Here is a 22,925-nt window from a genome sequence, read left to right as displayed (position 1 = left end):
TTGGCACACCTATATTTGGGGTATTTCTCCCATTCTTCTCTGCAGATCCTCTCCAGCTCTGTAAGGTTAGATGGGGAGCGTCGCTGCACAGCTATTTTCAGGTCTTTCCAGAGATGTTCAATGGGGTTCAAGTCTGGGCTCTGGCTGGGCCACTCAAGGACATTCACAGACTTGTCCCGAAGCCACTCCTTCGTTGTCTTGGCTGTGTGCTTAGGGTCGTTGTCGTGTTGAAAGGTAAACCTTCGCCCCAGTCTGAGGTCCTGAGCGCTCAGGAGCAGGTTTTCATCAGGGATCTCTCTGTACTTTGCTCCATTCATCTTTCCCTCGATCCTGACTAGTCTCCCAGTTCCTGCCGCTGAAGAACATCCCCACAGCATGATGCTGCCACCACCATGCTTCACTGTAAGGATGGTATTAGCAAGGTGATGAGAGGTGCCTGGTTTCTTCCAGACGTGACGTTTGGCATTCAGGCCAAAGAGTTCAATCTTGATTTGATCAGACCAGAGAATCTTGTTTCTCCTGGTCTGAGAGTCCTTTAGGTGCTTTCTGGCAAACTCCAAGCGGGCTGTCATGTGCCTTTTACTGAGCAGAGGCTTCCGTCTGGCCACTCTACCATAAAGGCCTGATTGGTGGAGTGCTGCAGAGATGGTTGTCCTTCTGGAAGGTTCTCCCATCTCCACAGAGGAACACTGGAGCTCTGTCAGAGTGACCATCGGGTTCTTGGTCACCTCCCTGACCAAGGCCCTTCTCCCCCGATTGCTCAGTTTGGCTGGGCGGCCAGCTCTAGGAAGAGTCCTGGTGGATCCAAACTTCTTCCATTTACGAATGATGGAGACCACCGGGCTCTTCGGGACCTTCAAAGCTGTAGAATGTTTTTTGTACCCTTCCCCAGATCTGTGCTTCGATACAATCCTGTCTCGGAGGTCCACAGACAATCCCTTTGACTTCATGGCTTGGTTTCTGCTCTGACATGCACTGTCAACAGTGGGACCTTATATAGACAGGTGTGTGCTTTTCCAAATCATGTCCAATCAATTGAATTTACTACGGGTGGACTCCAATCAAGATGTAGAAACATCTCAAGTATGATCAGTGGAAACAGGATGAACCTGAGCTCAATTTTGAGTGTCATAGCAAAGGGTGTGAATACTTATGTACATGCAATATTTCAGTTTTTTATTTTTAATAAATTTGCAAACATTTCTACAAAACCTTTTTCACCTTGTCATTATGGGGTATTGTGTGTAGATTGATGAGAAAAAAAGGAATTGAATCCATTTTGGAATAAGGCTGTAACATAACAAAATGTGGGGAAAGTGAAGGGGTGTGAATACTTCCCGGATGCACTGTATACATACATACATACATACATACATACATACATATATATATATATATATATATATATATATATATATATATATATATATATATATATATATATATATATATATATACTGCTGGTGGCTGGTAAACAGACTCTCAGCAGGAAGTGGTTATCACAGGAGAGTCCAACTTTAAACACATGGATGGAAATTACACTGGACATTTATAAAATGGAGAGGAGCAGCATCTGTCAGCCATGAACTGGAACGATGAGCCTTATACTGGGAAAAATGGTTCGACTACGTAGCACCCCATAGGCCTGGTTTTATTTACACAAATCGATGATCATGTCGTAAAGACAAAAAACCACTCCCTACCCGTACACATTTTATCCCTGTGTTTTGTTCTCTCTTGTCTATAACCGGATATAATTTTTTTTATAAATATAAAAAAAAGGAGCAGCATAAAGAGCAAAGGCCTTCCCAAAAACGCTTTCCTAAATGAGCCTGCTGAAGACTATTCACATGTGTGTGCAGTGTGCCACACCAGCCCGGCGAAGGCGTGTTGTGCAGTCCCAAAGCAAAACACCACACTACGAAAGTCATTGTGCATGTGTAGCTGTTTGCACCAAGGCTGTTCATGTAGGGGCGTCTCTTCGGTTCGCAGGTTTGAGCTGCAGAACGGCTCGCCTGCTGATTGCCTCAAGGACCGACGGCGTGCTGACGGACTCTACAGTCACCGCCGCCGCACACGCTGCAGACACCACGCTGTGCTTGTGTTATGTCACTGCTGTTTTATCGCTTTCTCTTCTCTTTTTTTTTTTTGGCCTTTTGTACTTTATCATTTGTATTTATGTTCCTAATAGAAACTCAATAAAAACTTAAATTAAATTAAAAAGCAAAAAGGTACGTAGCCGAGAGAGACGATTAACTTCGAGGTGACCCGTTTCAACAGAGGTTAAGTATTAAAAGCAGGTTAAAAGCTACAAGAAAAAAAATTGCAGCAGGGTCACTTTCTTTGCGCTAACGTCTATTTGTGGAATTGTCTCGGCACCCTTGAAGAATCCCTCCCTGGTCTGCGCCGCTTCATTACAGCCCACAGATAAAAGGACTGGCTGGATAATGTAACGCCATTTTCCACGTGTCATGACCGCTTAGACTGGTCGACTTGGGATGAATGGTCCGAAGGAAGGGGAAGTTGTACGGTTCTATATTTGACAGTTCCCGAAATGGGAGACAGTACATTGGCTGCTGTCTAAGAGATGAGACACAGCACCGGGATGAAAGGGTTCGGGTGAGTGAAGAGAGGGAGGGGGGGAGGAAGGGAGGGGGTAGATTGGGGAGACTCGTGGGAACAAGCCCACTTTAACAATGGGCCACTGCTAAGCAACCGGAGGGAGAACACATAGAAACCACCAGTACAAAGGACGGTCGCCAGGAGCTGTCCTCGTCAGCTCATTCAGAATTACAGTGAGTTGGGTGCCGCCCCCCACACGCACGTAATTACAGGGGCCCCGAACCCAGAGTTTCTAAGCAGGGAGTCCAGGGGCTTTCCAGAACAACAACACACACACTGTGGACAGTGGGGGCAGGCTGACGAGACCCCCCGCCTCACCTTACTGGTACAAGGGCTGTGTCTGAGGCCCAGTGGCTAACGTGTGTGAGTCATGCTACTCAGACTGGTCAGTCCAGGATCAGTCACACATAACATCATTACCGCCCTCTCCAACAGGCTCCTCTGAAAGGTCCCATGAAATGACAAATGTTTCTCCTTTCCTCTTTTATGTGCACTTCATTTACACCTACTTAACACTATTTCAGGAAATTCAGATATAAAAAAAAGGCAGTTCAGTTAAAATAAATCGTAGGGTGTCCGGGTAGCGCAGCGGTCTATTCCGCTGCCTGCCGACACAGGGATCGCCGCTTCGCATCCCCGTGTTGCCTCCGGCTTGGTCGGGCGTCCCTACAGACACAATTGGCCGTGTCTACGGGTGGGGAGCCGGATGTGGGTATGTGTCCTGGTCGCTACACTACCGCTTCCTCCTCTGGTCGGTCAGGACGCCTGTTCGGGGGGGGGGGGGGGGGGCTGGAGGTAATAGCGCGATCCTCCTACATGCTGTGCCCCCCCGGTGAAACTCCTATCAGGTGAAAAGAAGTGGCTGGCGACTCCACATGTGTTGGAGGAGGAGACATGTGGTAGTCTGCAGCCCTCCCTGCATCAGCAGAGGGGGGTGGAGCAGCGACCGGGACGGCTCGGAAGAGTGGGGTAATTGGCTGGGTACAATTGGGGAGAAAAAGGGGGAAATTAAAAAAAAAAAGAAATCCTAAATGGAATTTTTTTAACGACATCATCCTGCAGTTGATGGTGTACACTAACAAAATACACAATGAATGAGTGAGACTGAGAGAAAACGAGTCTAGCACCAAACTGAAACCAGCCAATATGGTTGATCAATATGGTTGATCAATATGGTTCATCAGTGTCCACATTCCTCTCGAAATGCTTGGCCATTACTGGCTGTTAGCTAAGCCGATCTGCATCCCCTCCCACATTCTGCTTCATTCCAAAGGTACTTTAGCCTGAACCAAAGGTACGCCACTGTGAAAGTGGCCACTAGGGGCGCTCGAAGTGCAGTAAGTGTAAAATGAATTGAGGTCAACGGGCGAATCCCCCCCCCCCCCCAAAAAAAAACATCGCAATTTTGAGGAATTACCTTTCTACATTTTCTCATGTCAGTAAAGACTGTCCGGACTAGAGAACAATTTACCAAGTGGAACTGACATGACTCGTGTGTTTGGAAAACAGATGGGTTTTTTTAGTGACGTCATCGCATCACAAAATGTCCCTCGCCTACGTGTTGAAATGTTGGCTTTCTTTGCCTCCTCTTCAGCCGACACGGCCAACTAACTTTGTTTAGCCTCATGGCCATGGTAGCTTGGCATTTGATGAAAATTCACAAGGTTGAAGCTCAAGTAGCCTTGGACACAGCCCCTTCCAGAGACTTGGGGGGAAAAAAAACTAAAAACTAAAATTCAAGGTTGTAGAGTCACATTAAGTAGGTTTTTGGCCATGTAGCCTTGTTTTAGCCCAGGGCGCTTGCAAATGGAAGAACGATGGCGGTGACCGCGAGCGGCTGACCTTACACAGGTAAACCGTCTTTGGAGATACGTCAGACTGAGGAAGTTTGTGGTGCTCTAAATGCCGTTTCATGGGATATTTAAACAAAACTTCCTACACAACAACTGACTGGCTGCCATCACTGGTCATGATGTGTGTTGCTGAGATTTCTAGGAGATAGGAACACTTCACTGTAGTGTTTCATTCACGAGCACTCCAGCATACGTATAAACTGTAAATGGCAGGTAGAAAAGCCAGCAGAGACCTAGTGAACGGGTCTCCTGGATATTTAGGATTCGCGAAAGGCTGAAAAAACATTTAAAATTGTATTAAGGTAAGCCGAGACAGAGTTCCTGCCAGTAGAAGCTAAAATCCATTGTGTAGCTGCAGCTCCTCATAATGAGGACAGGCGAGGGAGGTTCTCCGAATGCACAGGAATGAGGAGGAACAGGCCCCACCGTGAAAACCCTTAAGAAGAAAGCCTTGAACCGCCGCAATAATTATTATTACACTGAAATATGTGTGTGTCTGTGTGTTCGAGAGTTGCAGCCCTTGTCCATATACAAACACTAAACAGAACAAACACACTTTGGATGAGGCAGCCCAACATATGACAGCTCTCTTTGTTTGCGTGGGTTATATAATCTGAGCAGCACCGCCTATCGTTCCCGCTCTGCAGAGAGAGACACGAGATGGCGGTTCGAGCTTTACCCACATAGCACTACGCTAACAATGACTACACCTGGAGTTCAACAAGGTAAATAATAAAAAGTTGATTTTATCTCCAGGTCAAATATGTAAGTTATTTACACCACAGATGCACAAACCTGCAGACTTAGTGAGCTGCGGGGGGGGGGGGGTGACAGAGTCAAAAGACTCCCAGTCGACAAACTAAATTAACATTTTAAAATACTTCTTTCTTTCTTTTTTTTTGCATCTTGCTGACACTCTTCCAAAGAGCAACTTGCAGCGAGTTTCTCAGCAGATTAAGCCTCGATTCCTAGATCGCCCACATAGCAAGCTACCAGTTTTGGAGAGTGCAAAGGTCAGACACGGAGAGCCCTGACGAGGAACGTAACCAAATATTCCTGCGAAACTAAAAACAGGTGTGTGTGAAGAGGAGCATTGGAGAGAGACGGGAGAGTGAAGAGAGAGGGGCGGGGGAGGCAAGTCTGGGCCAAGAGCAAATGACGAGTGAGTAATGGATTAAAATAGGGTGATGCGGACTGAAAGTACTTGTTTAAGGACTTTTCAGCTTGACAAGACGGTAAGATTACGCCATCTGACCTGGAGCGGGAGAAATGACACACTCATACACACCTTGATGTGGCAACAATTATCCATATATAGACACTCCCTTTGATGTGGGACGGCGAAATTACATTTGAATTTGCATATCGACACACTTCGAGACTCAAGGGAAGAATTTGAAATTTTACATAAATGAATAAATAGAGGGAATGCTTTAAGTACGGCAGAATTATGAAAACTCAAATCAACCAGTTTAGTCCAGAAGCACAAATACAGTTAAAATGTTGCAATTCACTGCCAAAGAAGAAGGAAACAGAAGAAGAAGAACAAAGGTAGAAACATAGCAGTAATGTTTGTGAAATGAAGGGCAACAACATCGAGCCCCGATAATCCAAACGCAATGCCAAATAACACTGGGAGTGAGGTGTATGACTATTAGCAGTCGTGTTTTAGCAGCCGACTCTCTTCTGTTTCTGAAAATGTAGCACGATGTTAACTTGTACAGAACCGGTTCTGCTCAGATCAGGTTGCTCACAGACAGAAAAGCAATGGTAGCAGTATGTTAGGGAAGGCGTGAGGAGTTTGAACAGACAGGGCGTCCGGGTAGCATAGCAGTCTATTCCGTTGCCTACCAACATGGGGATCGCCTGTTCGAATCCCCATGTTACCTCTGGCTTGGTCGGGTGTCCCTACAACACAAGTGGCTGTGTCTGCGGGAGGGAAGACGGATGGGGGCATGTGTTCTGGTCGTTGCGCTAGTGCCTCCCCTGGTTGGTCGGGGCGCCTGTTCGGGGGGGAGGAGGAACTGGGGGGAATAGCGTGATCCTCCCACACGCTACGTCCCCCCGGTGAAACTCCTCACTGTCAGGTGAAAAGAAGGGGCTGGCAACTCCACATGTATGGGAGGAGGCATGTGGTAGTCTGCAGCCCTCCCTGGATCAGCAGAGGGGGTGGAGCAGAGACCGGGACGGCTCAGAGAGTGGGGTGATTGGCCAGGTACAATTGGGAAAATAAGGGGGGGATAAAAAAAAAAGAAGAGTTTGAACAGATAAGAGAAGAAGTATGATGAAAGGAAGCAATACGGTTCATCTGATTTTCGACCCGTTACTGACACACACAGGATGAAAACACTCACATCAACTCTGTCCCCAGGATCATGGGCACCTTTTCACCCGAGTGGTTGCTACGGAATCGGAGGCGGAAGAGATGGTTGGTGCCGGGCTGCCGTGACGTCAGCATGCTGGCGGTGGTTCTGACTGGCGACAGGTTGAGATCCTCGGGCTGGCAAGCCCCCACCCAGATCTGGTCCCTTAAGGCATAGTCTATCACGGTGTAGCTGTCTTCACTGAAGATGGAGAAAGAGAACGAGGGAGGGGGAAAAAACAGGATTTATTAATGCTTCAAATCAGAATCAGGAGTATACTTAGACACATACAAGGTATTTGTTTTCGGCTGTCAAAACTCACAAAGTTACATACATATATACGTGCCAATAGCAGCAATCAGTTTAATCTATTCAAAATAACATTATGGAATAACAACATTCTTTATTTCTCCACACTGAATTCTACGTCACATCAGATTTACTCCTGAGAAAGTGACTGAACACTGGGGCCGGAGCTCCAGCACTGTGAAAAACCGGCTTGTGGTCGCCAGGTTGCTTGCCCAACTCTGGTGGTCAGCGGTCGGAAATTGCGGGAAGTGCCCAGATGTGAATGTGTGAACTGTAGGAAATGCGTGGACGCCAGTCAGCTTACCAGGGAAACCACAGGTTAAGAAAGAAATGAGAACTAAATTCAGTACAGAAGATGAAAGGACAAAAAAAAAAAAAAATACAAGCAAAACAAAAAATAAAGAACAGTCCTCATTAACAAATCTTGCACACACACACAAAAAAAGCAGTCAAACGACGGCAGCCCACCCAGTCACAGTTTGTTTTTGTTTTTTTGCCGAATACTTTTTACAACCAAGTAGTGAAGACGTATCACTATTCATCCAACGTCCTCTGTTCTAATGAGAGGAAAGCGTGGCTCCGCTCCTACTTGTCAGGTGAAAGGTTTTTCTTCTGACTCACACCGCTGTGCCCTTAGTAGGCCATCTAGGCAACCGCTTGCTGCCGCTGGGCCTCCTTGATGTTCAGTTCAGGAATCAGGAACACTTTGTCGTTTCACTTCATGTACTTGTGTTACATGAAATGAAACGAAATACCATTTCCCCCGACCCACAGCAGTGCAACACAAAGACAAAAACACATGTCCAAAAACTACAAGAACACACACATCCAAACTAGAACACATATATCCCAATTTAAACCCTATATACCCAAACTAAGAACACATACGTATATCCAAACTAAGAACACACATATCCAAACTAGAACACATATCCAAATTAAAAACCCATATACCCAAACTGAGAACACAAATATCCAAACTAAGAACACACATATCCAAACTAAGAACCCATTTATCCAAACTAAGAACACACATATCCAAACTAAACACATGTATCCAAACTAAGAACCCATATACCCAAACTAAGAACCCATATATCCAAACGAAGAACCCATATATCCAAACTAAGAACCCATATACCCAAACTAAGAACCCATATATCCAAACTAAGAACACATATACCCAAACTAAGAACCTATATATCCAAACAAAGAACCCATATATTCAAACTAAGAACTCATATATCCAAACAAAGAACCCATATATCCAAACTGAGAACCCATTTACCCAAACTAAGAACCCATATATCCAAACTAAGAACACACATACCCAAACTAAGAACCCATATATCCAAACAAAGAACCCATATATTCAAACTAAGAACCCATATACCCAAATTAAGAACCCATATATCCAAAATAAGAACCCATATATCCAAACTAAGAACTCATATATCCAAACAAAGAACCCATATATCCAAACTAAGAACCCATATACCCAAACTAAGAACTCATATATCCAAACAAAGAACCCATATATTCAAACTAAGAACCCATATATCCAAACTAAGAACACATATACCCAAACTAAGAACCCATATACCCAAACTAAGAACCCATATACCCAAACTAAGAACCCATATATCCAAACTAAGAACACATATACCCAAACTAAGAACTCATATATCCAAACAAAGAACCCATATATCCAAACTAAGAACACATATACCCAAACTAAGAACTCATATATCCAAACAAAGAATCCATATATCCAAACTGAGAACCCATTTACCCAAACTAAGAACCCATATATCCAAACTGAGAACCCATTTACCCAAACTAAGAACCCATATATCCAAACTAAGACCACATATATCTAAACTAAGAACACTTGTATCTAAACTAAGAACACTCATATCGAAACTAAGAACCCATATATCCAAACTAAGAACACTTATATCCAAACTAAGAACCCATATATCCAAACTAAGAACCCATATATCCAAACTAAGGACACTTATATCCAAACTAAGGACACTTATATCCAAACTAAGAACCCACATATCCACACTAAGAACAAATACATCTAAACTAAGAACACATACATCCAAACTAAGAAGACTTGTATCCAAACTAAGCAAAAGAAAAAAAATGACTGTCCAACAGAACAAACGCCAGCCAGGATGACTGTCAGAACTGCTGGTCTGCATGGGCTAGCAGCTAGCCTAGCCTGCCCTGCTTCCTGTTGTATACTAAAGTTGTATACTATTGTCGGTTTTTCAGTGTTTTTGTGGCTCATGCTATGTGATGTTGCTCACTGTGGGACATTTTATATGATTCTCTTCCTATCATAAAACTATTTAGCCAGTAAACTGTTCAGAGCATGCATGCTCTATAGACCCACCCTAAACTTTCTAAGCCCACCTACAAACTGATATCTAGCAATGCCAGTGCCAAAATTGTCAGTCACTCCTTAAACAAAGACACAAGCTACTCTCTGGTGCATTGAGAAATATCTAAATTCTCATAAGCAGATGGACTTCGTGACGCCCGGCTGAGTGGTTCTTGCCGTTAACTGGAGACATCTGGAAGTCATTGTGAAACTCTCATAGGACCACTTGTAATGCTTTGCTGTAATAGGGGTTTTAAACCAACAGTTTGTTTACTGTGTTTCATTATGTTTGGGACCGTTACAGAAGCCCCGCCCACCAGGTTTATGTCAGTTTGGAGGGTAGAGATGCTTCCGGGTCAAGAGGCGACGGTACAAGGAACTAGCTTTTTCAGAGGACATGATGTAAGACGTATCCAGTAATAATACATACAAAATGGGATGTTCTCACTCCCACATACTTACACACTCCTTCCAGCAATAACAAGCATAAGAATTAACTAACCAAGTATTAAACAGTTAAGGGGGGGGGGGGGTCAGCGCATACGGGTAGCGTAGCGGTCTATTCCATTGCCTACCAACACGGGGATCGCCGGTTCGAATCCCCATGTTACCTTTGGGTTGGTCGGGCGTCCCTACAGCCACAATTGGCCATGTCTGTGGGTGGGAAGCCAGACGTGGGTATGTGTGCTGGTTGCTGCACTAGCGCCTCCTCTGGTCAGTTGGGGCACCTGTTCGGGGGGGGGGACTGGGGGGAATAGCGTGATCCTCCCATGCTCTACGTCCCCCTGGTGAAACTCCTCACTGTCAGGTGAAAAGAAGCGGCTGGTGACTTCACATGTATCGGAGGAGGCATGTGGTAGTCTGCAGCTCTCTCCGGATCGGCAGAAGAGGTGGAGCAGCGACCAGGACGGCCCGGAAGAGTGGGGAAATTTGCCGGATACAAATGGGGAGAAAGGGGGGGGGAATCCCCCCCCAAAAAGAGGAAGGGGTCAAATGCCAACACGTGTACACAGTTTTTTTCCATCATGGCTGGTTGAGGGAATCCAGTCACAGTTGGATTCTGAACAATGCTCAACCGTAACCCATCAACCTCGGCTATAGCCAACCTATAAATCAAGGCCCGAGTCCACTGCAAACAACCTGTTGGGTTTCATAAAAGAGGACAGGAGAAAACAGGAGGAAGGTGTGGTGAGGGAAGGAGAATACGCAGGAAGACATGAAAAGACAGCAAAGGGGGAACAAATTGAAAGGAATGATGCAGCGGATCAGAATCAAAATCTCTCCGGTTATTAAATATTCAAACTCGGCTGATTTGCAGTCAGAGACTCGCAGGGTGAAAAGCGAGCGAGCCGTGCAGGGATTCATTACGTGTAGCCTTTTTGATGTCTTCTTTATTTTAGTCTCTGATCGCTGAGGTGAACTTGAGATAAACTCAGGTTAATCTCGTTTTAATCAGAAAACTGACTAGCTTTAGGCCTCACCGACCAAGTGTTTGATCCATTTTAGGATGCAAAGTATTTTTGTTCTCGTCCAGACCCACTAAGAGAAACGCTCTCTGAACGCCTTCCAGCTAAAGCAATGAAAGCGGAATGTCTCTTACATTGCACTGTGGAATGGGCTGGGTCGGGATTGCGCATGTTTGTGGGTTAAGTTATATGTTGCAATGAAGCAGAATGGAGAAAACAAAATGAACGAGAGGAAGAAGGAAGCGTATGGCCTCCTTTTTACCAGCTGCTTACAGCCAAAACATACATTAAGCATTGTTGGAATGACAACTACGCAACTGTCGGCGATAACACTTACTGGGAGTCACCATACGTCACCAGGACTGTACACGGCACACACACACACACACACACACACACACACACACACATGCCTACAGCATTCTACTGATGCTTTTATACTGAGAAGAAGTAGATTTGGGAGTCCAGTCAAGCCAAGCATGTAGCTGCCTGCACAGACACGTGCACAAAATGCATTACTGTCCAGTGTCCCTGAGGCCATTACCTGGTCAACAACCTAAACAAAAGGGGAAAAACAGCCCGAAAGAGGGAGAGTGATGGGATTAAACTCGTACATTGGCGAGAGAGAGACAAAGATGGAAACCTCAACAGAGGCAGCGGTTAGATGAAGGCCCACCATCACAGAGAATGGAAAGCCAGAGGAAGTGAGGTTGAGAGAGAAGCCATCTGGTGTGGAGTCAGTGTTATGTAAGTGTTCCTTCAAATCAGGGCGCAGGGACACAACAGTGTGCTGCCGTCCAACACTAACCTAACATAGCACCGATTCTGACAGGACACCAACACAAGCAGAACCAACGGAACAAAAGGCAAGCACACGCGCTTCTGTGCAATCTTTTCCCTGGTCGACTGGGGAAAAGGTACATTCCCTTTGCACATAAAATCCGTCCCCTCCTGTCTGGATGCTACGGGGTCGAGCTTTGCCCCCTCAACAGATTTTTTTGCTTGGGATGCTGTTGATCTAGAAATGTCAATGTTCCCCCCCCCCCACTCTTGCAGCAGTGGCTCATACCTGAAATGCGACTGCAAGATGAAGATAAAAGTAGCTGAAAAGGTCGAAGTCAAAACCCTGTGCTGCTCTTGGCAGCCGTGTGTGCTTAGCTGCAAAGTAAAGCCGGCTACCTACCCCAAATTATACTGACAAGTGGGAGCTATTACGAGATTATGACTACGCGGTCGGTCTATGGTACGACCTGGCTGTGGCTGGCTAGCCTCACGCACCCCTCTGTGTTTTTGTTTTGGTTCCTGCAGATGGAGTGTGGTAGAGTAGCGTGCCACGGTGGGGTTCACGTGGCTCCGCAGAGAAAACCAATATTATAGCAGCTTCTCGCAGTCTTAGTGGCACACATGTGCACACACACACACACACACACACACACACACACACACACACGCACAGGATCATAAAACATCCCTAAGCCCTCTTCCAAAGTTCACATCTGACACCGCCCACTGCTGCAGTCTGAAGGCCCAGGCAGGTCGGATTCCCAGAAAAAATGTCATACGGAATGTTTTTATGATTCTTAGGAATTCTCAGCAACGATTGGCGGGAAAATCAATTCCAGACGCAGGCAAAGGAGAAGGCGGGAAGCTGGTAGGGATTTTGTTTATTTTTCTGGGGAGAAGAGATACACATACACTCGTGTGTACGCAACTATCCAAACAAAGACACACACAAACCACAAAAATCCTCAGAAATCCTCTTTAAAGGCTTGCTTTTTAATGTTACACGAAACTAAAGGAAATGGGGAAAACAAACTGCCTGACGGAGCTGACAATAGGCAGTTTCCCTGGCCTCATCAGGCGTCTGCACATTACGCAAAGCACTACCACACACTGAGAGAGAAATAGCAGACTTAAACGCACACTTACTGGGTTCCTGATGTTCGTCTAATTACTACCTCTCACTGTACCTGTTCAGCATAACAAACACCTGTGCGTGTTGGGATGTAATTGTGGATTATTCCGATGACTCAATCCATCACCGTTTCCCAAAAACTTTTTCCCCAGTTGACCGTTTAATAGGCGTCACTTGCTTTTGCTTTCGTTTCAAAATGGATTATCCGGAGCCATTTTTGCGTTATCTGCACTCACAATCCCAGAACGAGTGACAACACAAAGACGAGAGGAAATAATATCTCGTACTCCGACGCTCGGGGGTTTTGGCCTCCAGGGGTTTACGCACCTACACAAGATAACAGCCGGGAGCTTGCAGCTACTTTCACCTTAAACATGTCAGGACAGGTGAGTTATGGGTAAACCCTGAATGCCAAGGCCACAGTTAACGTATTAGCTAAATCACATGCCCGCGCACTTGTATGCACACACACACACACACACACCCTGTAGAGGGGAAGCTGTCCAACCATTCACTCTTATCTCCAGTGGGCTAGTGTTGAATCTGCCGAGCAAACATGACGGGCTGGTTACAAGAGAACGAAGAGAGCCCTACACCCACCTCTTCTTCCTGGTGACAATGAGGACGTCATTGAAGAGGAAGAAGTAGACATGCTGCCGTGATGTGCGCTTGAGGAAGATGCTGTTCTCCTCCACGAAGGCCATCAGTTCGCCTCTCTTCACCATCCACCTGGACGACGACACCAGCGGGAAAGGCTGGAGGGATGGACAGAAGGCAGGGGGTGAATGAAAGAGGGGAAAATTGGGCAAACGTGGATTGTAAACAGAGGAAAGGAAAAACAAACGTTAAGATTGTCTGGAACTATTGTAGAGTTGCAATTATGTCAGCAAACACTATAAATCACATATTCTATGCTTGGCTGGAAGCTCAACAATGAGTGGGCGCATGTGTATGCATATGTGTGTGTGCATGTGTATGCGTGTGTGTGAGCAACTGGCTATGCAAAGTCAGAGTATGTTCTCCAGACATCTGTGAATCCCAAATGTGCTAACAGCTTTTTCCCACACTCACTCGAGCCTGCCAAGGTCTGTGTGTGTTTGCGTGCATGCAAGTGAGGGACTTGTGGTGTGCATATCTCGTCGCCGCATTTGTGTACGTTCCTGTGCATGGGTAGTGTGTTAAATCTCTTAAGTCCATGCTTCACATACCAATTAAATACGCACTTGTCAGCTTGTTCCTGCCACTTGTTAACAAGAACGAATGTGTTACAAAGAAAGTGCATGGGCAAGATTGTGAAGGTTACTGTGTGAAAGAGTGTATTCAGCCCGGTGCTGGGCGATACGGAAAACATTATTGCGATAATCAGAGAAATTCACACAGTATTTATTCATATCATGATATCGGCTTACATATAAAAATACCATGTTTAAGAATATGAGTATAATATCAAACTCGTTTTCATTAAGCAATACACAGGATCAGATGTTAAATCCCTTGTGCTGAAAACTAGGGGGCTACATGCAGACCGAGTGGCTTTGTCGGCTACCAAAACCTGAGTGCCTACTAGCAGCCCTCGGCTACCAATGTGCAATAACCACTGAGAATGCCAACAGGAGTAACCATTGGGGTTATCAAGTGGGCACCTCCCATCCTATATGTTTCATCGAATTGGGCCCATGACACATCCAGAAGGCTCAACAGTGAGTTCTGGCATCCCAGAACCACTCCCCTGCATACCCACACCCAACACCTATCTACCACTTATCCCACAAGTTAATTTGAACAACCGCCACCAGCACCATATGGGCCTGCACGGCGAATACCCTCACTGGCACCGTCAATGTGTGCTCAGTGCCACCGGGTCTATATGGGCCTCCTAAACGGCTGCCATCCATCTCCAACTACCGCCAACCTATTTCTCTTCATCCATAGCCACTGACTAACCCTTTCAGTTGGGCTGATCTCAAACAACAACCTTGAATGCCAAAATCTAAAAGAAATTAAGTTGATTTGGCTACAAACCCTCCAACATCTATTTCAACTGGTCCAACATGAGCCTGCCAACCACAAGCCCTTGTCTCAGCTACCATCTCTGCATACTTTAAAGTCTTCCTCTCAAAGCCTTCCTAACCTGCATCCTCAAACAGAAACGCTAATTCAACTGAAATGCACTATTTTCCGCTTCCGGTGTGGGAAGATGGTGGCATAAATTCATGTTTGCGGCGGCCTCACCCAGTGCCGTCCAAACAGTGTCTTTGTCCACGTCTAAGTTTGTGTCTTCGTTTGATGGCTGGGAAAGCTGGCACTGGATCAGCAGGGAGAGCTTGGTCTGCTGCATCCTGTGGGCCCAGGGACCACGGCCCTGCCCGGAGCTGCACCCAAAGAAGAAACACCGAGGGCGGTCTGACAGGACGCGGAAGCAGGGCAGGCTAAGCTAACTGCTAGCCCATGCAGACCGGCAGTTCCAATAACACTGAGAGCGGTCTGGCGGCGGCCTCGCCTAGTGTTGACTGTGTTTTTAGTGTCGTCGTGTGGAGTGCGGGAGGTGTGTCGAAGGTGTCCGGCTGAGGGAGCCTGGTCTGCTGCGTCCGGTAGGCCCAAGGACCACAGCCCTGACCGGAGCTGTGCCTGAAGAAGAAACATCGAGGGCAGTCTGACGGGATGTGGAAGCTCCTTCTCCAAATAGAGCCAGACCAGGTCTCAAGGTAGTGGGACCTGTCGCTGCATGCCAACATCTACTAACAACCTCCAGCCCCTCACCTTCCCCCAGTTACCAAGACTACAATTACTTGTCTGTACTGTGACATTCAAACCCTCCTGTAAAAAACCAATGGGTCTGTTTTCTTTTATAACAGGGGACCAAATGAACTTCAGTACGCTTGCTTTTGATTATACCTTCCAGATACTTAAGAAATTTATTATGATGCCAAGTGTTGCGACCCCGCACTAAACTAAACTACTTACAGCCTGACAAGGTATGCTTCCTTGTAGCCGTGCCTGCGCACAACCGACAACTCTCTTTTTCGCCTACCCACATTCCCTTACCTTACAAGGCGACGCTATTCAGACCCAACCATTTCCTAACTGACATGCTTATAATCCTCTCTAACTCCTGCACCTCGCTGACAGCTCCCTCACAAACCGTCAAAGGCCAGTGGTGACAATCCAAACTGCAGGCACCACGATTTCAAATTACCAGGTGACAATGCCTTCCCCGACAACCTTTCTCCACTCGCAGCCTTGCCCCCTGTCGCTCAAAGAGGAGCGTCTGCCTAGACTCTCGACAGGTTTCTCTAGTATAGAAGGAAACATCTCATCAATCTGAAAGCTGTCCTGCACCACTCTCCCCTTAACAATCGACAAGCTCCTAGTTTGTTTGCCCCCCCCCTTTTTCTCCCCAGTTGTATCCGGCAAACTACCCTACTCTTTCCAAGCCGTCCCGGTCGCTGCTCCACCCCCTCTTCCGATCCGGGGTGACATGGCCACTTGTGTATGTAGGGACACCCGACCAAGCTGGAGGCAACACGGGGATTCAAACCAGCGATCCCCATGTTGGTAGGCAACTGAATAGACCACTACGCTACCTGGACACCCTGACAAGCTCCTAGTTTTGCTAAGTTTGACCCTCATCCTTCACCCGGCTTAGATTACCACTCAGTTTAGTCAAAAGCCTGCAAAAGCCTGTGCATGGAGCTGTGGTCATAACTGTAGTCCTGTCATCCATGTACACTCTGATGGGTGGGAGTCGCACCCCACACTGCAACCTTTTACTACCAACAACCCACTTAGATGCCCAAATTATCACCTCCCTGGCCACAAGAAAAGGTGAAATAGTGCAACCTGCCATCATCCAGCTGCTGTCATGAGGGTGCATACTCGCTGGTAGCGAAACATAACTGCATTATCATCAAAATATGCTGTGACCACTCTCGCTACACCGGTACGCTGTCATGTCCATCTACCTCAGGCATGTATGTAAGTAACCTGCTAACATCTATTGCAGCATAGCTAATATATTCTCTAATCAAATCAAATCAATTTCATTTGTATAGCCCAATATCACAAATTACAAATTTGCCTCAGTGGGTTTAACAGCAACACAACTCTACACCATTATCACCTCTTATTTTGCCAGTCTATAGTCCTGTACCTGAAGATTGTTGTGTTGTTATTCTATGTTAAGTACACCGTGAGAGCCACGAAATGGGAGTCAATTCCATGTAGGTGCAAACCTACATGGCCAATAAACATGATTCTGATTCTGAAATAAGACAAATGAAATTGTGACTCTCAATATGACAACAGCTTAACTGCATCCAGATACACAGAAAGAAGATAAACCTATCTAAAGAATATTGGATTATTCTATAGCCTTGAATTCAATGGGTGAGTTTGTGTGTGCCTGTGTGATAGGAAAAAAAAATGGAGTTAAAGTTCACTTTATGTTATGTGGTGGGTTTTACTCCAGATAATTACCTTGATCTTGAACTCTAGCTGCGAATTGATAGTATACATCATCTCCGTTCTCTCCATGGTGCGAGCTCCTTCATTACACTTCCTCACCACCTGCCAACAACACACACACACACACGTCCATAACTTTCTCCAGTCTTTGCAGCTTTCTCCTTATTTTGAGCCAACATACCCCCTTTTCTCCCCAATTGTACCCAGCCAATCACCCCACTCTTCCGAGCCAGCCCGGTCGCTGCTCCACCTCCTCTGCCGATCCGGGGACGGCTGCAGACTACCACATGCCCCCTCCGATACATGTGGAGTCGCCAGCCGCTTCTTTTCACCTGACAGTGAGGAGTTTCACCAGGGGGACGTAGTATGTGGGAGGATCACTCCATTCCCCCTCCCCCCTGAACAGGCGCCCCGACTGACCAGAGGAGGCGCTAGTGCAGCGACCAGGACACATACCAACATCCAGCTTCCCACCCACAGACACGGCCAACTGTGTCTGTAGGGACGCCCAACCAAGCCAGAGGTAACAGGGGGATTCGAACCGGCGATCCCTGTGTGGGTAGGCAACGGAATAGACTGCCACGCCACCCGGACGCCCCATTTTGAGCCACTTTATAATTACAATTTATAATACAAAATTAGCTCATTAATTTGACATATTGTATAATAGTTAGTTTACCACTTCCATATAACACCAAATTTTAGCTTTCCTTTGAGAAAATATAAACTTATGACGCTGCTCGGTTTATTGAAATAAAAAGATTCCAGCTACTCTTGTTGTGCCGAGAAGAATGGTTTTGGGTTTTTTTTTAAACACCCAATGCATTGTGACCTGTGGCCGTCCTCAGCTGGTCCCGTTGATTTTGGCCAAAACGTGTTGTCTTTTTCGATTACCTGTTCTTCTCAGCACCGCAAGAGTAGCTGGACTCATTTCCCTTCTCAGCTGTTTGCCATTTCCGTGCACCTCGCGTGGGTAAAATTGTGCCAGCACACCTACTCCTCAGCGATTACTCTGTTCAAACTTAGCAAAGAGATGATGTGCAGCAATTTCCCATGCATTCTCATGCCATGTCATCATATAGCAAAGCGTCGATATATAATGCATACGGCACCCTTCTGCGTCTGTACAGAGATGCATCAGGTGTTCAACACACTCGTGTTAAACCTGCTGTGGCAGTGTTGGGACGCCTGCAACCAGTGTTGGACACCTGCAGCGTCCAACACTGGTTCAGACTAATATGATATAGTTGTGTTTTGGGTTAATGTTCAGTACACTGGTGAGCCTCACTACCTGGCGGTCCTCTTTACAAACGTGGAAGGGCACCATCAAGACATGATGCTGTGGGATGAGAATGGGCTCAGTATTTCAGCTATTTCACCCAGAAGTTATTGAGGCTTTAGTTAAAAAGGAATGAGATCTGAAAATGTAGGATATCATTGCCCTTGAAGCCATACAACTACCCCCACTGTATGTGTGTGTGTGTGTGTGTGTGTGTGTGTGCGTGTGTTTTCACACGTTTTTAGTGTATCCTGCCTTTCCTTCAGTGGCAATGTGAGGCTTTAAAAAAGGATAAATTGCCCAATAATCCAACAACATGTGCTTTGAAGAGAAGCATATTACCACTAAAAAATGAAAAATATAAACAGCGGTGGAGGATTTGAACAGCGTGTTTAGTCAAGCCTTAAAGACCAACTGTGTTACCCTCCAGCCACGAACCTTGCTGACTGCTTTTAAGGCCCTCTTACATTCCTCATATCGAGCAGAGTCTTTGGGGGTCTTCTGACAGATTGTCTGTAAGACAGAGATTGAGAGCAAAGGTCAGGGATGCTGATTCACAGCACAGCCGCGTATAAACACACCCTCCCAGTCTTCACACTGACGAAATATTAAAACCAAAACAAGATGGTGGGAAGAAGAAAATGGAAACCAAACTTTCTCAGGATCCAAAACGCTCTGAGAGTACGAGTCCCCGGGGAGGCGTTGTCAGAGGAAGAGAGGGGGAGAGAGAGAGAGAGAGAGAGAGAGAGAGAGAGAGAGAGAGAGAGAGAGAGAGAGAGAGAGAGAGAGAGAGAGAGAGAGAGAGAGAGAGAGAGAGAGAGAAAGTGGAACGGGAGCAAAAGTACGCAAGGGAGATTTTATGGCTCTGAGGGAAGCATGAAACACAAAGAGTAGAAAGGGAAAAAAAAATGAAAGCGAGATGGGAGACGGAGGGAGGAGACCATCATAGTGGAACCAATTTGGAAAATGGAAGAGGGGAGAAAGGTCGAGGAAACTTTTCCCCGAGTCAAAGGAGCTTGCAGTTTTGTTTTCATAGAAAGGATACACACAATGTCAAAACTGTCTTTTGAGGCGCGCACGCGTGTGCGTGCGTCTGAATGTACTCACGTCCATGAGCAGGGGAAGGCGAGTGATTCTCTGCATGGGCAGGATGAGGAAGGAGATCATGGGGAGGTTCCTACAGTCTGGGTGGCCCTCTATCCTGGTCAGAACCTCCTTAAACACTGGATTCTTAGACCTGAGGGAGGTGAAGGTGGGGGGGTGTTGTTGGCAGAGATCATTGAGTAGGAAAAAAAGAGGAGAAGAAGAGAGTGTAGCAGAAGGAGGAGGAAGAGAGATAAAGGCAAGTACACAAGTGAAAGAGATCAGGGCAGTTGGAGTTGGCTCGGAGCCATCAGTGATGTGTGTGTGTGTGTGTGTGTGTGTGTGTGTGTGTGTGTGTGTGTGTGTGTGTGTGTGTGTGTGTGTGTGTGTGTGTGTGTGTGTGTGCGTGTTCACTCACACTAGTCTCTGCAGGGTTCTCTGCTGGTAGACCTCATTGGAGCAGTAGGTGACGTAGGGATCAAAGTTGGACTGAGAATGCTTGTAGACAATGTCGCTGACATCATCAATCACTATGTTATGTTGATGCCTGTCTTCCAGCTCCCTGAAGAACCTGGAGAAACAGGAGGCAGCGGAGGTGAATGGATGGAGATGGACCAGCATCATCACGTCAGGGACGCAGGCCAGAAGCACCAGATGGTTCTGTTCATCCGCTACTGGGGGAAAACATGAAATACTCTGACAGACACAAAGTCAGGAAGTGTCTCCAACACCTTTTCCTTCTGACCCTGCTGGAAGATCACAAAGGAGGAACTCCTCAGCCTCCTGAAATAGACAGGGGCCAACATTAACGCCGAGCACAAATGCTTTTCTCTTCCTGTACAAGAACAGATGGTAGATTTAATGGCACGCCATTTGACCTGCTTCAAGCCTGTGTGTGTGTGTGTGTGTGTGTGTGTGTGTGTTCAAAGGTGACAAACAGGAAGCTATGACATAGACCACAGACACCGGAAGCTGACCTTGACCATTTTGACCTTGTTCCGAGCTCATCTGCAAAGCGACCTCTGCCCTCTTATCTGCTGAGTGTATGTATTTATCTTCAACACAACTGCTATGATGAGGCACTTTAAAAGAAACCATCTGAAGGAACGTGAATTCACATGTTAACTGAGCCCCGTGCACCCCGCCAGGCACGCAGAATGGAGACAAACACGCAGAACGGAGACACCACAATCGATTTCAAATACAAACACAAAGGGTGCAAAATCAGGAGATTGCAGGAGATCATTAGTATTTGTGCTCATCAGCAATTTCAAGTTTTCTGATTCTGTCTTTGGACAACCGGTCATTCCTGTCACAAAAACTCTGATGCACTTTTGTGTCTTTGTGCACACGAGTACACAACGCATCACAGCATGCACACGTCAGTAAATGCACATGGGTTCGTTGTGTGGGACAGAGAATCACAGTCAAACAAAGCCAAGAAACACGATCTTTTTGCTTTTGTGAGTGGAGTTGAATGCGCAATATTTCTTACAGTAAAAAGAGGTAAAAAGACAAAAATCTGAATAAAAATAAATCTTTCTATGGTTGTTATGGTTGGGTTGATTTATTAATTGATTTGCTTGCTTCATAAATGTGTTTTTGTTTGTTGATACAAAAAAATTTAATAAAAATATAGACCAAAAATAATAAATAAATACATAAATAAATAAAACAAGGAACACTGAAAATGGGGGGGGGGGGGACTAAAACATAACTGAAAAAAAAACCTAAATAATTTCATATTTTGGATTGTCCTTTCTGCTCAGTGTTGTTGTAATAACAGCAGTTGTATTCACTGTTATTTTAATAGTTTCTTTACTTCAGAAAATCATTAATAGCTGTGAGCCAGCACTGTTAATTATCAGGCACATCTTACCAAAATTTGAAATTTTTTTACTAACTTTAATATATTCCAAATGTGCCCTCTGCAACTGTATTACACACACACACACACACACACACACACACACACACACACACACGGAGTCCCATGTGCTCTGCAGGATGCATTCTCTAATCCCGATAGCTGCAAACTGTCAGAGGAGCCGGGCGTGTGAGGCGATGCAGGTTGATGGAGTGAAGCAGGGGAGGACCGGGAATGCCCAGGCCAAGGCTGCTGAATAAATAAATGTGAAAAAAGGGAAGGCTCATTAAAACGGATGGCAAGGAGGGCCAAGCACAGCGGGCCTGGGGAAAACATTTGCTCTCTGACTCTTCTAACTTGGAGCAGCGAGACGCGTTGTGATAATGAGCGAGGCGTGTCACAGCCCGGGGCTGCTGGAGAAATATGATCAGTAAAACATCCGCATATAGACTAATCTAGACCCCCCCCCCCCACCACCACACACGGAGACCAGGCTACGGAGGCCTGCGGGCGGAGCGTTGTCTGAGAGGGTGGGGTCAAAGCCTCCTGAGTATTTGATACGAGAAAAAACATCCTGTTGAACCAGCGCCACAGGCTACCGCATAGTTTCTAGGTCTGCGTAGTTTCTAGGTCAGTTTCTCCAGGCCGCTTCTCTCCGTTCATCTCGACGTTTATGCAGCTTCTGAACTTCATGTGTGGGCAACTTAAGGAACTGCATAAACCTGTGGCCACTGACAGGTGGGTTGACATGGTGCAAGCAAAGAGGCCGACAGGGTGGACATGTAAAGGAATGGGAAAGAAATGGGCTACAGCAGGTCAAGTTACACACTTAGGTCAAACCGGAGTACACACACACACACACACACACACAGACACACACACACACAGACACACAGGAATGCTTCTGTAAATACACTTTAGGTCAGTTTCTAATATAAACTGGGCAGGTGGGAGGTAAATCACATCCACACGAAGAGAGGACACAATGACAGGAACAGAAGGATCAAGTTCAACAAAGGGGTAGGTTTACATACACACGTGCACACACACACACACACACACACACACACACACACACCCTGTTAGCAGTATGAAATAATTGAAAGAAATGTTTGCTGAACACTGTTTAGCAAAACAGGTTTTTTTGTGTGACATGTCAATGTCTGAGATGTTGGTTCCTGATGGATTAAAAAAAAGCGAGGTGGAGGGCGTCCGGGTAGCGTGGCGGTCTATTCTGTTGCCTACCAACGTGGGGATCGTCGGTTCGAATCCCCGTGTTACCTCCGACTTGGTCGGACATCCCCACAGACTC

At 46.2% G+C, this 22,925-nt stretch overlaps 1 protein-coding gene across 1 annotated transcript in view; it reads right to left on the bottom strand.

Moving 5' to 3' along the window:
* LOC130115432 (rho guanine nucleotide exchange factor 26-like) overlaps window positions 1-22,925 on the bottom strand; it is a 55,536-nt gene that overhangs the window by 18,583 nt on the left and 14,028 nt on the right. Inside the window, exons 7-12 of the mRNA XM_056283085.1 lie at window positions 20,165-20,317; window positions 19,771-19,900; window positions 19,102-19,176; window positions 17,397-17,486; window positions 13,521-13,675; window positions 6,830-7,039 (exon numbers count right to left, since the gene is read on the bottom strand). Coding sequence (XP_056139060.1) covers window positions 6,830-7,039; window positions 13,521-13,675; window positions 17,397-17,486; window positions 19,102-19,176; window positions 19,771-19,900; window positions 20,165-20,317 — 813 coding nt within the window. The remainder of the gene's footprint in view (window positions 1-6,829; window positions 7,040-13,520; window positions 13,676-17,396; window positions 17,487-19,101; window positions 19,177-19,770; window positions 19,901-20,164; window positions 20,318-22,925) is intronic.

The sequence above is a fragment of the Lampris incognitus genome, chromosome 7 (assembly GCF_029633865.1).
Source record: "Lampris incognitus isolate fLamInc1 chromosome 7, fLamInc1.hap2, whole genome shotgun sequence".
Classification (NCBI taxonomy): Eukaryota; Metazoa; Chordata; class Actinopteri; order Lampriformes; family Lampridae; genus Lampris; species Lampris incognitus.
This window is presented reverse-complemented; position numbering and strand designations above follow the sequence as displayed.